The following is a 14,342-nucleotide window of genomic DNA, read 5'->3' on the forward strand; positions in this document are numbered from 1 at the left end:
ATGATGGAGCTTAAATGCCTTTTAACCCAACCTTCATTCGTTAGTTTCACATTACTCTCCTACTCGCTGTGCGCATGCTCAGAGCGTGTAAGAATTGACACTGGTCGGTTCCGGTTTGGTTGTGTGTGTATCGATATTGTAAATTCACTCTAAATAAAGGCTTTTGTGAAGATTATTTACGTGTGACAACTATTCATAGCTGAGATCATACATCCATTTGCCCATGCTTTTAATAATTAATGTCCAATCTTGGTTGCAACTTCATAAAAAAATCATGTTTTTTTAGTTGTGAGAAGGGGATACGCTGGAGGGACGGTGGTGGGGAGATGTGTTTATACAAAAGCTTTTTTCACACAGAGTAAGGTATTTATTTAGCTAATCCCTGTCTGTTTCGAAAATGAATTGAGATCACTTGCACCCGACATAAAACGATGTATTTGGTTTTGATTTCGGTTTTCTTTAGGGTGTGTTTACAACCAAACTGGAATCTGGCTAGTGACTAACTCTCTGTGCAGTCGAAAATTAATGTGAAACCAACGAATAATCTCTCCGCGGCAACAGTGTGATATTGCTGAGTATTAATAACGCGAACAACAGCGACAGTGGACTGGCACCGAAGTACCATTACCTCCACTATGGAACCATTACTCAGCTGGAAGTCATACGTAGCCACTGTCCAGAACGTCTGTAGTCTAAATATGGTATAACTGACGCCAAGTCCCGTTGGTGAACAGACTGAAATCTCCAGAAAAAGGTCTCCCTGGCTCAACTATCGAAATAGAGTAGACGGTGGTGTATTTCTCTCTTGATTACACTTACCACCTTGGGAATTATAACAGCATGTAAAATTACTTCCGGGCACTCTGTCCTAATTATTCTTCCTGACACTTTGTAATATATTTTCACTCCAAACATTACCTTTCCTTCATTTAGCCAAGAATTATTTGTATAATTCTATTTGGATTGTTCTCATTCAAAGTGTCGTTTGATTTTTCACTAACAGATTGCCCTCAGGAAAGCGATCATTTTTAATACACTCCCGTATTAGTGAGTGAGTTTGGTTTAACGCGGACTTGAAGAGTTCTATCACAAACTTCATGTGGCAGAAAAAAAGAAATGCAATTTTAAGACAGTCATCACTTTGTGATGAATCCCCAGGAACTTATCGTGCTGCCGAACTAAGACTTAACCGCTGGGGTTACAGCCATGGTTCCATGGTTTAATGTCAGGAATTGTAGCTCAAAGAAAAGCCAATAATAGATCTATCTAACAGAAACAGCCCATTATAAATACTGAAAACAAGGAGAACAAATATTGTATTTTATTAGCAAATGCCCGCTTTGACAGTAATGAGGACAAGAAACATGAACAGGACCCATCTAACAGAACAGACTGTGACGAGGGCATTTGACAGTATTCGGAACAATGGACACTAAGCACATCAATTGACAGTAAATGACAAAAAGGGCCAAAGACAACAATGAAAAAGCTGACTGTATGTACGAATATCACATGGAAACTTGTAATCCTACATTTTAGTACATCTTATCATTTTATTATCCAACACATAACCCGTAACCAAATTTTGCTGGAATCAATATTTTGTATAAACATAAAATGAAATGATATAACTCGACGGTGCCAGCCATTTTATTGACTAATTTACATTTTATGAATAACCCATGGCATTCTGGTAGTATTCAAATAATGCTTCCGTTATTTCTCGTTGTTTTCAATTCAGTTTGAAAGCCGATCTCAAACTTGACGAAACATTGCACGAAAATCGATTTTCTTCAACGAATCAATTATCAAGTTACAATGTATCAAACGTTTCGCGATAATGTTCCCTTTAAGCGACACTTGTCATACATCTCGGCATCTTGGGACCAGTTTAGTTGACTTGTCTTGTGCGCAGACATTCCTTTCAACAAATGAACTGTCACCGAGTCCTGCTTCAACAGATACAAATCTTGATTGCTTTGACATAACCGTTGGCTTCAGGACATGGTATTCTTTGAAATCCACTGGCCTCTCTTCGCGAACACACCAGCGCCAAGGTTGTTCCATTATAAACGTCTTCATTCCAGCACACGCGATTTCAGTTTTGACAACCCGTTGTTTTTTTAAGTTACTATTGATTTCGCTTTCTTTTCTTTGGAAATGACGTTAAGTCTTTGGATGAGTAGCTTGACTTTGATTTGAATCCATTCCGAAGACTGATTAGACAGCTCCTGCAAGTTTATCGTATGGTATATCTGTAGGGCCATGGACTAGGAATACAGTTCTTTTGTCATTGAAATTTGTGTCATATTGGGTATGCATTTATATTGTTGGATTATGAATTTGACATTGGGTCCCCCATCTAAGGAACATTCCAGCAAATGTCGGCCTTGAGTATTTTATTGCCTGATCTGTCAGCTGTTATTACTTATGAAGACACTGACGATCATAACACACGCTATTTGTAGGTTTCGACCTAGGAATGAACTAATCACACTATAGTTTGTAACCATGACAATCTTTTTAGTTTGTCTTGGTTTCGGAGTCTTTCTCAGCGATGGAACATACAGAACCAATGTGTGTGTATCTTTGTTGAACGACTGGATTTTGCAGTTTAATAAGTTCGGGTTTGACATGTAGTTACAAGTGTTCATACTACGTGGCTCGACCGTTTACACGTGTTAAACGTCTAAATATTGACTGTTTACACGTTTTAAAAGTCCACGTGTTGACAGTTTACACGTGTTAAAAGTCCAAGTATTGACTATTTACACGTATTAAAAGTCCAAGGTTTGAACGTGGTTTGGTATGATTATAAAAGGTTTGACTGATTACACGTGTTAAAAGTCAAAGGTTTGAGTGTTTACAAGTGTTGACGATACATCCCCGAAACCTTCAGGCAGCAGTGATATAGATTTTCTGTTGCTGTCTGCAAAGAAGGAAAAATCAAACAAACATAGCTTATAAGACCTTTAATGCAGAGTTAGTATCTGATTATTTCCCTACCTGCTGCCATGCGCATTCACTTCGTGAAGAATACAAACGTTGCTACTTTATATAGGTGAAAACACAAAGTCCTTTTCGTTTTCTACACTATAGGCATCTATGATGTCTGCCTAAAAAGAGTGATATGTACTATTAACATCCTTGGCTGAATTAGCTGTGACATGTTTGGGAACATTATCTTGAATATATCACAGCGAAACACCATGACACTTGTCACTGCAGTAGCAGACAGCATTGACTGAATACACAGTCGTCTGATAAAAGAACAGTGACATAGCAATCCGAGGCCTCTTGCGATAAAACTGAAGGCAAGGGATCGACACGACACTGGTACAATGCTACTTTCTCCCTATCCACTCATCAGGCTACATTCTGTGGTAACACATTTAATTTTTAAATGTGTCATGATATCCTTTCACATGTTTTCCTATGTTACATGTTCCACGCTTGTTCCTTTACATGTTACGCCGTATGTTCAGTTATTCTGATACATCGATCGCCAATAACGTGACACAACATCATGGTAGATTGTCCAGAGGAATTACCGTAAATATTCTGTTAACTCGCGCGTTCATTATGTATTTTACTTCCAGACACATACCACGAGGCCCTATTGGAGTATTTTGAGGAGGCTGAACGCCTGGAACAGGGGTCAGGAGGGGGACCAGGGTTTGAGGGGGACACAGAGGTGGACCTACCCCCAGGGAGGATTATTCGGTGCTTGAAGTGTGCTGTGCATGAGGAGAGACCGGGTGCCTGTACCCCTCAGGAATTGAGTCAGAACCTCAATGTCTTCACAGTGGATTGTCGAGGGCGCTGTTTGAACATCACGGCAGGTAAGACCGTCCACTGACGCTTTGTCCCAGAAATAGAGTTATCCTATTTACAAATATGTGGCTACATATAGGAAACAACAGACGACGTCCAAAGGGATACCAAAATACATCTGAGTTCCTGGAGCTGAGGCAAATTAGACTTGATGAATCATTCTAGGCTTGACTTGGACTCATTTTACCTTAAACTCTTTGTGAGCTGGGGATTAGGTGCCTGACGCTGAGGGTGCAGATTCGTATTCCGGATGTGACTCAACCACAAAAGTACAGGAATTTGTGCTTTACCAAGAAAGTGAAATCCCAAATATGACATATGACAACTGACCACTTTCTAAATGGAATTGTGTAATCATAGTTTTCGGCCGTGGGAGCTGTGCCAATTTAAACTTATCAGAGGTGTACACAAAGTACGCAGCCTAGCCTGCCAGTTGTCTGACTTCCATTTTTGTGGAAATCGCAGTGACTGGGCGGGCTAGGCGGCTGACTTTGTTAGGTGGGGATTAGGTGCCTAACTCTGAGGGTGCGGGTTCGAATCCCGGATGGTACTCAACCTAAAAAGTACTGAAATTTGGACTTTGCTAAGAAAGTGTAATCCCAAATATGACATGTTACATTTGACTACTTTCTAAATGGCATGGTGTTGTCATGATCACATGATAGGAATACACCGTTGTTATTGAAATGGTGTTGATATTCCCCTTTGATATATCAAATACGTCACTGTGGAATAACCTTTTTTGTGTAATCACCGTCACGCGTGGATGTATACTTTCTTTTGAAATTCAGTTTATGTTCTACCACAATCGTTGATGATATTGGATGCACTTTGAAGAACATTACTCAGTATTTCAAAGGAGAGTTTAATATGGCAAGAATACACACTTATCGATCCATAAATCATAAATTGCATTACTGCCCATTATCGCCATGCCTCTCGCCACACTGTGTTGTGACGAAGAGCCGGATTAACTACTGTCGTAGCATCAGAGAGCAAGTATACCAATCTGGCTGGACACACAGGACGATCTGGAATGTTTGATCACATGTTTGGGGGTTGAAGATTGGATCTTACAGTCAGTCTAACGTTAATCTAGTCAGTGATTAGTCTTCGTGGTACCGCACTAGAACAGAACAAAAATCATTTATTTCCAAAGAACGTATCCCAGGCGTCTAAGGCCCTGCAATTTGCTATCCACAGTCGCGTCACTTGGTCACGCCAGAACCGTTGATCGCGTGCAGGTTCGAGTCCCACTTCATTTCGATCATGTATGATGGTTTACTTTGTGTGTTTCCCGAAGACATGCATCACTTTGTATAATAACCGCATGCTAACCCCAATATCGTTTTCACACTAGTGTGTTACGTATACCAACATTTAAATTCTGTATTGTTGCCATGGAAATACTATTTGAATCCTACTGTACATAAATGTAACACGTTAATGTCAGATGTAAATCCAGAAACTTAAAAAAATATAGCACTGTATGTACATACGACTATGTGACACAGATATCTGTACATATTGTAACATAATCGAACCGTATATCATTGCTTAATTTGTATATAGTCTCTCACTGTCACCTGTAAATGCAGAATGACCCTGTGGGCTTCACAAGAAGAATGGTTGATCTTCACTGATTGAAAACTACGGTGGAGTGGCCTAGTGGTCAAGGCGCTTGCTCGTCACCCACATGGGCACAATGTGTGAAGCCCATTTCAGGTGTTCCCTGCCGTGATATTGCAGTAATACAACTAAAAGCGGCGTAAAACTTAACTCACTCACTCACGTCATGAAATAATTTAATCATTGCGCAAAGGCCTTCATCCAGCTAAAGTATTTGAACATATAGTGATATGACATATTACTCCACGAATTTAGCAACTGGATCTATTGGATTGCTTAGTATAAATGAAACATAAATCCAACTGTTCCAAGCCACTTTTTAGACAACGCTTCGACTTTATCTGTTTATTTCCTGTCAGTTGGACCGGGACGAATGTAAATATGTCAGCGGGAGAATATTACGTTAACGAAAATGCGGTTACTCATACGTGAAAAAAACAAGCATTCCTTACGTTCAGACATGTTGAAACGTCCGCAGAAGGAATATGCATCGCCAGCTTTCGCGCTTATATACATTTATACCACATCCGATTAGAGGAAGTTCTGTGGAGTAGCACTGATCACTAGAACTGGATGTTGCAGAGATTTTCATTTTGCGATATACTGCAATAATTTAAGAACTATTGCTATATATACTGTGATATAATGACTGGATGGTTTCTGTCCAAGGGAATACATCTTAGATTCATAACAGCTGTCATTTCATTTAGTTGTTAGGATAGGATATTTATATAGAGCACATATCCATGTAACTATTGCATGCTCAATTTGCTATTTTTTTCCCTCGATCATTGGATGTCCGTCTCAGCGTCACATCATATTATCAATCTCAATCCCTGGGGAGTATACAACTCTGGCTGCCACTAGGCACACCGAGGTTATTGTGGCTCTCACATCCTAAAGAGATACCCAGTTCACAGCTGGGTGGACTGGGACACATAGTCACAATACTCTATCCAAGTTTACTGCACGTTGCTGTACCCGCAACTAGGTGTTTGCACGTATTCGTGTGACCAGGGTTGTGTACTGCACATAAGGGGTTGTGACAACACAGGAAGAGCCTGCACACAAAGTCGACTCCAAGGTTTTTACATTCGACCACAGGTGGGCTCGATCCCGACACCTCAGTCTCACTGGATCAATAGCCTGGCGCTTAAGCCAGCTCGCCCACCATACTTTCACTCTCCCCGTCCCCATTGTGTTGCTGTATGCCAGTGGTTTACAGATATACAAAATGATACAGAGCCTTAATGTAGAATGTTTAGCTGAAGTACTGTATTGCAACAACATTGTGCGAACATAGTGATAAGGGTACTCCTATAAGATGATTTTCAGGGTTAGGGTTGTTTTTTTTCATCAGAATGCACGTCAATGAAACCATTCACACCCGCAAAGTTTTTAGTAGAATATTTGGCACTTTTGGGGCCTCTTATAAAGACATGAAACCAAAAGAAATAAAATCATACTTGGTATTTTTAGGGCACATATTGTTGCTATGGAAATCAAGGAGGGCTAACTCGGGGTGACTCAATATATTGCAGAATCTGATCCATATCGCGATAATCGTATCGCGAGATACTGTACCGGTATGTACCGGTTTACTGGTAATACTGCACAGCAATACTCGTAACCGCAGGAGTTAGTCACATCATGCACGTGCACAGCGCTTTGTTTGAGTCCTGTCGCACGTTTTTTAACGTTTTTGATCACTGCAGAAACTCTAAGAAAGGGGCACTGTGATGGAAGTGTTTTATCCACATTTCCCCTTATTCATACCTTCGGAAAACTGCGAGGAAGGCTGGGCTGCCTACTGGTTAAAGCGCTCACTCATCATCCCGTAGACCCGAGTTCGAGTCTCCACATGGACACAACGTGTGAAGCCCATTTCTAGTGTGCCTCGACGTGATATTTTAACTCTTACGGAAAAGCGGATCTTAACTCAAAATAACAATACCTCGACTTCTCAAGCCATTAAGCTGCGTTTCCCAGCTAAATCCGTGCATTTACAGCTGTTTGTAACTGTATTTATTCCACATTCATGTAGAACCATCATTTTTTATTGGGAAACGTAGTTTTATTTCAAATTACAAACTATCTGATTACAGGCATCAACACTTGGAGCATTTATATCCCCCTGCCTCCAACTGATTAGCCCTCTCCACAAAACATATGATATCAGCCCAGTTTTAGTATCATGTAATCCCCGTTATCTCTTCTAACGGGAATATTTAGGCAAAGGGCCAAATGATACTTGTGCGCCAGTCAACAGTTCAGTATTCTCTATTCTCACTCTCTCCCATATTCAAGCTGAAGTAATGCAACCTAGCGTTCAGTGCTATGGTCATACGTTTTCTTTAAGAAACACAAAGACAGTACAATTATGCGATGGTTATTGGGAATCCCTATTTGTACCCATTTCAAAATTGGAACCTTTCGGCATGACGAAGCAAAGGTTGATCAGAGAATGGCCAGAACGTCCGTCTTCTTCTGCTTTTAAGTGTTATTTTACACCATATCCGACAGTCTTGCTCCTTCAATATAGCTCTATTGGGAAAACATCAATGGCCATCTTGAAATAAATTGTTTTGCGTCTCTGAGCCTCGCTTCCAATTTACTTTTTAGGATATTGCGAAAGGATATGTCGGAAGTGCGAAGTGTTCATACCGTAGTGATTGATGTAGCTGTGTAACAAATCCCTCCGCGGTAACAAATCACTCACAAGTCATGAAAACATAGTTCCAGAATCGTAGCAGTAGTAAAGTAAACAATGAGACTAAATGTTCACTTTTATTCAAATCAAGTGAGATGGGAATTAAAAGGACTTGAATTACTTCGGGTCCAATTTGACTGACTAAATCGTGTCTTAGAATCGGATTTTTCTATCGATTCCCGACTCTAGCTATTAATTAAATCCAACAAGAACGATCACTCTCTCTTTTATATGACAGCCGTACCAGTTTAATTTGAACAGACCATTAGTTTTATGTGTGTAGGCGCTGAGTTTTACAGGTGTTTAGTCCCAGACGGGAGGCCAAGTGCTGTTGTCATCAGTCTGAGAAGATTCCATTTAAAGACCACCGGAAAATGGTTTCTACCGTGTTAGAATAACAATTCCTCCTTCCATTCTATCTGCGCTGATTAATCACAGAGCAATGGTGCACGCGTGTAAACATACCTAACATCACAAATCCTTCAACCAGTAGTGTTCCCAATGTATTTCCAGACGGTCCCTTGTCCTTACTATGTAACCATGGTAACTGTTATACAACGTCATACTGTCATATTACCGCTATGTTAGAAGGGTCCCTGGTGAAGCGGTATGTTTTCATTATAACGATTCTGAGTGGGTGATTGTGCACAGGCAAATATAGTAAGCTTACTTCGAAATTTGAAAAAAAAATAGCATTGGCAGTTACATCCTTTTATGGGTGAAGGTGTGCAGCTCGTACCTAACACGGCTCCCTGGGCTGGCTCAGTACGAGCAGTAAAGGCGTTATAAAGTTATAAAGTTATATCAGGGTTAGACGATATGATGATATCAAGTCCTGTAACGGACAGTTTCTACCTTTCATCGACTTGTTGCTTGGCTCTGATTCAAAACGCATGTTTTGTTTACAGAATTCACCTATTCCTGTTTCAAATGAGCAGTGAAAGGTATCTAGTTTTTACGTTCCTTTTGGAACGTTGCCAAAGGCTGTTAGATTCTTCATATAAATTATGTTTTACTATCTTTAATGAAGTTGTAGTACACTAAAGATGTTAATTTGTGGGGCTGCCTTTTTGCTTGCTTGCTGTTAAAAGCCACATATTACAGGTTTTAGAATCGCAGATACAGGTTTTAGAATCTACACAGTTGGATCTGATGACATGCAGTAAGCAAGTCAGTTGTGCTGACCATCTCGGCTGGGTGTTCTCAGGGGATTTGGGTGAAGATCGGCCGGAATGTCGGGTTGGGGCGAATATGTGTTCGGGGACGATAGAGAAGGATCATGGGGAAAAGATGGGTAGTCAGGGTGCGGGGGATGTTATAGGGTGGGATGGATTGCCATAGCAAGTATAGTACCTTAACAAAGCCACAAGCTGATCGGAGGCACACACGTTTACCACAAATCCTTCTGAGACTTTAAAAGCGGACACTAAAGTATTGATCAGAGGGGGAGAGAGAGGCTTGGGATAAGCTTGCCATCATTCTATAGCTTTGGCCATGAGAACCATATGTGTTTTCCCTCTTAACAAATTGATATACGCCTATGGGGTAATAACACTGATTTGCAGCGACAGATAAACCGATACCCAAATAAAACACCATGTTTTATCGCATTACAAATCAACTGGCTATCAGAGACCAATCACACGTGCCAATGAACCAAAGGTCACCTTCAATCGTACCAGCCCCAGCAATAAACTCCCTAAAGTGTATCATGTGAGGCAACATGTGTCTATCTGGCCAGTGGTGACAACACGGCGCTATCGCCACCTTATATAACTGTCCGTTCACAGGCGACCGTCGCCGTTTGACCCCGACGACCCTTCTTGAGCCGCATGTCGTAAATATTCTTCCATGTATGATAGTCACAACTTGTAAGATAAGTGACACCGAGGTCAGCTTCATCTCTCCCGAATGAAGTCGTGCAATGAAAGTTTGACGGGGATGAAAACAATATAAATCACAGATTGTTTATAACCTTCTCGAGAGTGGGTGAGGGCTTGAGTGGTCGCTGAGTACATACTTGGGACGTTGTCTTTGATCTCTTTGTTTATCGCATGCCGATCCAAATTGTAAAGGAATATATGAATGGGTGATGAGTGATATGACATACGGTTATGGTGTTTTTTAATGTAGGTATGTGTTGAATATGTTCAACGTTCACTCTGGTCCTTCCCACATTAATCTGACACGTCTTAAAACATTAAGACAATGTTTCTCGTGGTAAGGCACAAATTACCAAGTGGACTAAAGCTTTCTTAAGAGTGGTGTCCGTTTGGTTAATCTGCATTTAAAATCTGAGATTTCCCCAATATTGTAATCTTTAGACAATGAACACTATTCCCAAGCAGCATGGAATGTCTAGTCATCATTCTGTCATCATCTACTCAGAAGAAGATTCACCAATGAATGTTTACCTGTGACTTGGGGTCTTTGGTCACCAAAAGCTTTCCCATATTTTGTATAAAAAGAAACATAATAACTTTCTAACTTTCCATAGAATAGCTATTACGCGTGCATGCGTGCACGATCTGACATTTACACTATTAGACCCGTGAAGGTCCCGGGGTAGAATAGGCCTTCAGCAACCCATGCTTGCCATAAAAGGCGACTATACTTGTCATAAGAGGATACTAACGGGATCGGGTGGTCAGGCTCGATGACTTGGTTGACAGATGTCATCGGTTCCCAATTGCGCAGATCGATGCTCATGTTGTTGGTCACTGGATTGTCTGGTCCAGACTCGATTATTTACAGACTACCGCCATATAGCTGGGATATTGTTGAGTGCGGCGTAAGCCTAAACTCATTCACTCACTCACTTTATTTTGGCTAGCTCCTTTCCCTGTGTAGGAAGCTGGCTATCACCAGTCCCGCACCATATGTTAAGGACGTGAATATATCAGCATAAGTCATCATGTCTGAAAGTCCAGTACTATAAATACTGAAAAACGTGAACATTAATCGATATTTAATCGATATACATTTACTAAAGCATACAAATCTAGCATAACGTCAACCAGTCTCCGAAAAGCTGGTCGCCGAACAACTGATTCTTCTTGGTTGCACATGTAGTAGAATTGTGTGCATCTGCGTTTCCATATCAGCCCTGATGCAGAAGGAGAGCTCATCAAGAATTCACAGGGAGTGATTTCTACTTGGTTCCGAGAGATTTGTAAAATAAGACATCTTCCTTACACAATAAGCTATCCCCATTGGATATAATCCATTTGTAGGGTGAGTTATCTCCCCTTAGGTACAGGATTGGTACAGCAAGCAATCTTTCCTTGGAGACAGGACACATGCAGAATGAGTCATCTCCCCTTGGTTCAATGATTCACTTGGAACTATACGTACGTATTTACAATGCCCTGTAAAGACAGACATACGTGAATGAGTCATCTCCCCTTGGTTCAATGATTCACTTGGAACTATACGTACGTATTTACAATGCCCTGTAAAGACAGACATACGTGAATGAGTCATCTCCCCTTGGTTCAATGATTCACTTGGAACTATACGTACATATTTACAATGCCCTGTAAAGACAGACATACGTGAATGAGTCATCTCCCCTTGGTTCAATGATTCACTTGGAACTATACGTACATATTTACAATGCCCTGTAAAGACAGACATACGTGAATGAGTCATCTCCCCTTGGTTCAATGATTCACTTGGAACTATACGTACATATTTACAATGCCCTGTAAAGACAGACATACGTGAATGAGTCATCTCCCCTTGGTTCAATGATTCACTTGGAACTATACGTACATATTTACAATGCCCTGTAAAGACAGACATACGTGAATGAGTCACAGAAGCTACATTCGTAGGGAAAGAACTGTGGGGTTGATATACTAGATTCACTAGACAACCACCTTGTTATGAATGAAATATTTGTAAAAGTTACCCCATACCATGTAATATCTTGAACTATCATTCATACCCCAAACCATTTTAAAATACCTTTTAAAAGGTGTATAACCTTTTTATTCTCCACAAGCTTTACTATTTTTAAGATTTTTGTAAAGTCTAAGCCTCGGCTCTTATCATTGCTGACACTTCAAACGAAACGCTCTCAGGTTCCATGCCTGTTTCACTTCAATCTGATGTCAATGTATCCGAAATTAACATCCCAGATCGTAGACTTGCTCTTATCAAAATCAGCCGTGCGGAAGGATCAGAGAGATTTGTACAAAGAACTTCATGAAGTTCACCAGCTGAATAACTCTACCACCAGCAGTCTTCGAACTGAAGGTCGTGTTGTATAAATTAAACCTGTCACAGAAGGTGCCCAGGATAGGACGAGATCACAGACTCAGATTGATGGAGAATCGTCAAAAGTAATTACCTAGCCTCAAACTGGGGGATAACCGCCCTTCGGGGTATACGGTGATATACAACAGTGGTGGTCATCAGTGATCGATACGTGATCACTGGGCTACCTGGGTAACACACTAGGTGCAACATCTGAAATCACGGGCCATTCCGGGTTTTTTTCTGTTCCAAATATTTTTTCTTTCTTTGTGTCGTTTTTCCTATTGTGTTTGATTCTTTTGATTAACACTTCACAAAGCAATATTGGAGTGGAGCAGAAACAAACTGGGGGTTGATATTACCAGGAACAGCCCAGGTCGCTGGGCTACGAGCAGCAAGTCCAGTGGATTCGGGTAGCAGAGTGGTTGAAGCTTTCGCTCGCATAGCCGGGTTCCATTCTCACATGGGCCAGCGTGTTACCGTTTCTGGTGACCTAAGTCCGTGATATTACTGTGTCAATATGTTAATGGTGACCATTGCTGGAATTATGCTAAGACGTCGTAAGCCCCACATTGTGTTAAAACCAGTGTTGGTAAACTCACAAGGATTTACCGCTATGGCGGAGGCAGGCATAAAACATCTGAATCGGTCATCTGACAAGGCATGTGCTGGATCGCGTTGTAACCACATATGTTGACAAATGTGAAAGTTCAGGGAACCTTTCTCGAAAAGCGCAGACGACATTCGTCAATGTCGGTTTCTTTTACCAATCTGACAGCACACGACATCATGGCGTACAAGGATTTGGCTAAATGTAGGAACTTCAGAAAAACGTGGTGTCCATGCATGTCCATCACTTAAGTTGAAGTAGTTCCAAAACTGTCGGCAACTCACAGTTCGTGTCTTTTGTTTGGATATGGAACTTTCCATCAAAAAGTTAAAAATAACTGCCTCTCTAAAACGATTTAGACTGGAATCTTTCAAATCATATGTTCATACCTTTGATTTTTATACATCAAAACCTGCAGTATGTACCCTAAATTTACCGTATTTGATAAAATTACCAGAACTCTTCGACATTTATTACTAGAATTGTTCTTATGGCGCCTTGCATTTTTAACCAAATCAGTATTTGCAAGTACTGTCCATTTTGTTCTTGAAGCACTGTTCCACAGCAAGACTTTTGAAGAACTCGTATCACTATCTGATGCATTGTTATGTAGTAAGATAAAGCAATGTGGCGGCGGCTGTGTGTTACCGAATCTAGACCAGACATTACTGTGACTGTTATTGGCAGCACAGATCCGGCGGTTGGATAACTTGCAACATACTTGGCAGAAATAAAAAAAATATGAAAAAGAAATAGCCATAGACAACAACAAAGACAACTCATCCCCACCTCCCCATCCCCCCCCCCCCAAAAAAAAAAAACAAAAACAAAAAAAACCACAAAAAAAAAACAAAACAAAAAAAACCAACATGCAACTAACCGCGTCACCTTGCAAATGGGTAGCATAGTTCACTGTTTCCTACTGTGATATCGATTTTATTGGTTCGACGACACATCGAAAAATATAATCTAATAAGATAGAGCAATCTGATTAGAGTGGATGAAACATACATGGGATCATACAAAATGAATCAAAACGTTCCTGTGGCAATATTTGGTGCATGTTTTCTGGAACAAGTGAAAATCTCAAGTCTCAACACAACCGGTACGAATTGATTTCTACAGAGCCAAACAAAATGTAACAGTCGCTGAAAGACGGACTGTGCAGAGACGTATTGCAAGTAATGTGTTTTACAGGGGATCAATCTCAGCCCTATAAACTCAATTATATGTTTTATCCCAAGAGGATCCCGGTGTCAGTGTACGTGGGTTTTTTTACGAGGGACGTCTGTTGCGAAC

At 40.7% G+C, this 14,342-nt stretch overlaps 1 protein-coding gene across 1 annotated transcript in view; it reads left to right on the top strand.

Annotated features, from left to right (window-relative positions):
* Nucleotides 1-14,342, top strand: part of LOC137294158 (uncharacterized) — a 65,444-nt gene that overhangs the window by 40,415 nt on the left and 10,687 nt on the right. Inside the window, exon 2 of the mRNA XM_067825146.1 lies at nucleotides 3,600-3,842. Coding sequence (XP_067681247.1) covers nucleotides 3,600-3,842 — 243 coding nt within the window. The remainder of the gene's footprint in view (nucleotides 1-3,599; nucleotides 3,843-14,342) is intronic.

Source organism: Haliotis asinina, chromosome 1, assembly GCF_037392515.1.
Source record: "Haliotis asinina isolate JCU_RB_2024 chromosome 1, JCU_Hal_asi_v2, whole genome shotgun sequence".
Classification (NCBI taxonomy): Eukaryota; Metazoa; Mollusca; class Gastropoda; order Lepetellida; family Haliotidae; genus Haliotis; species Haliotis asinina.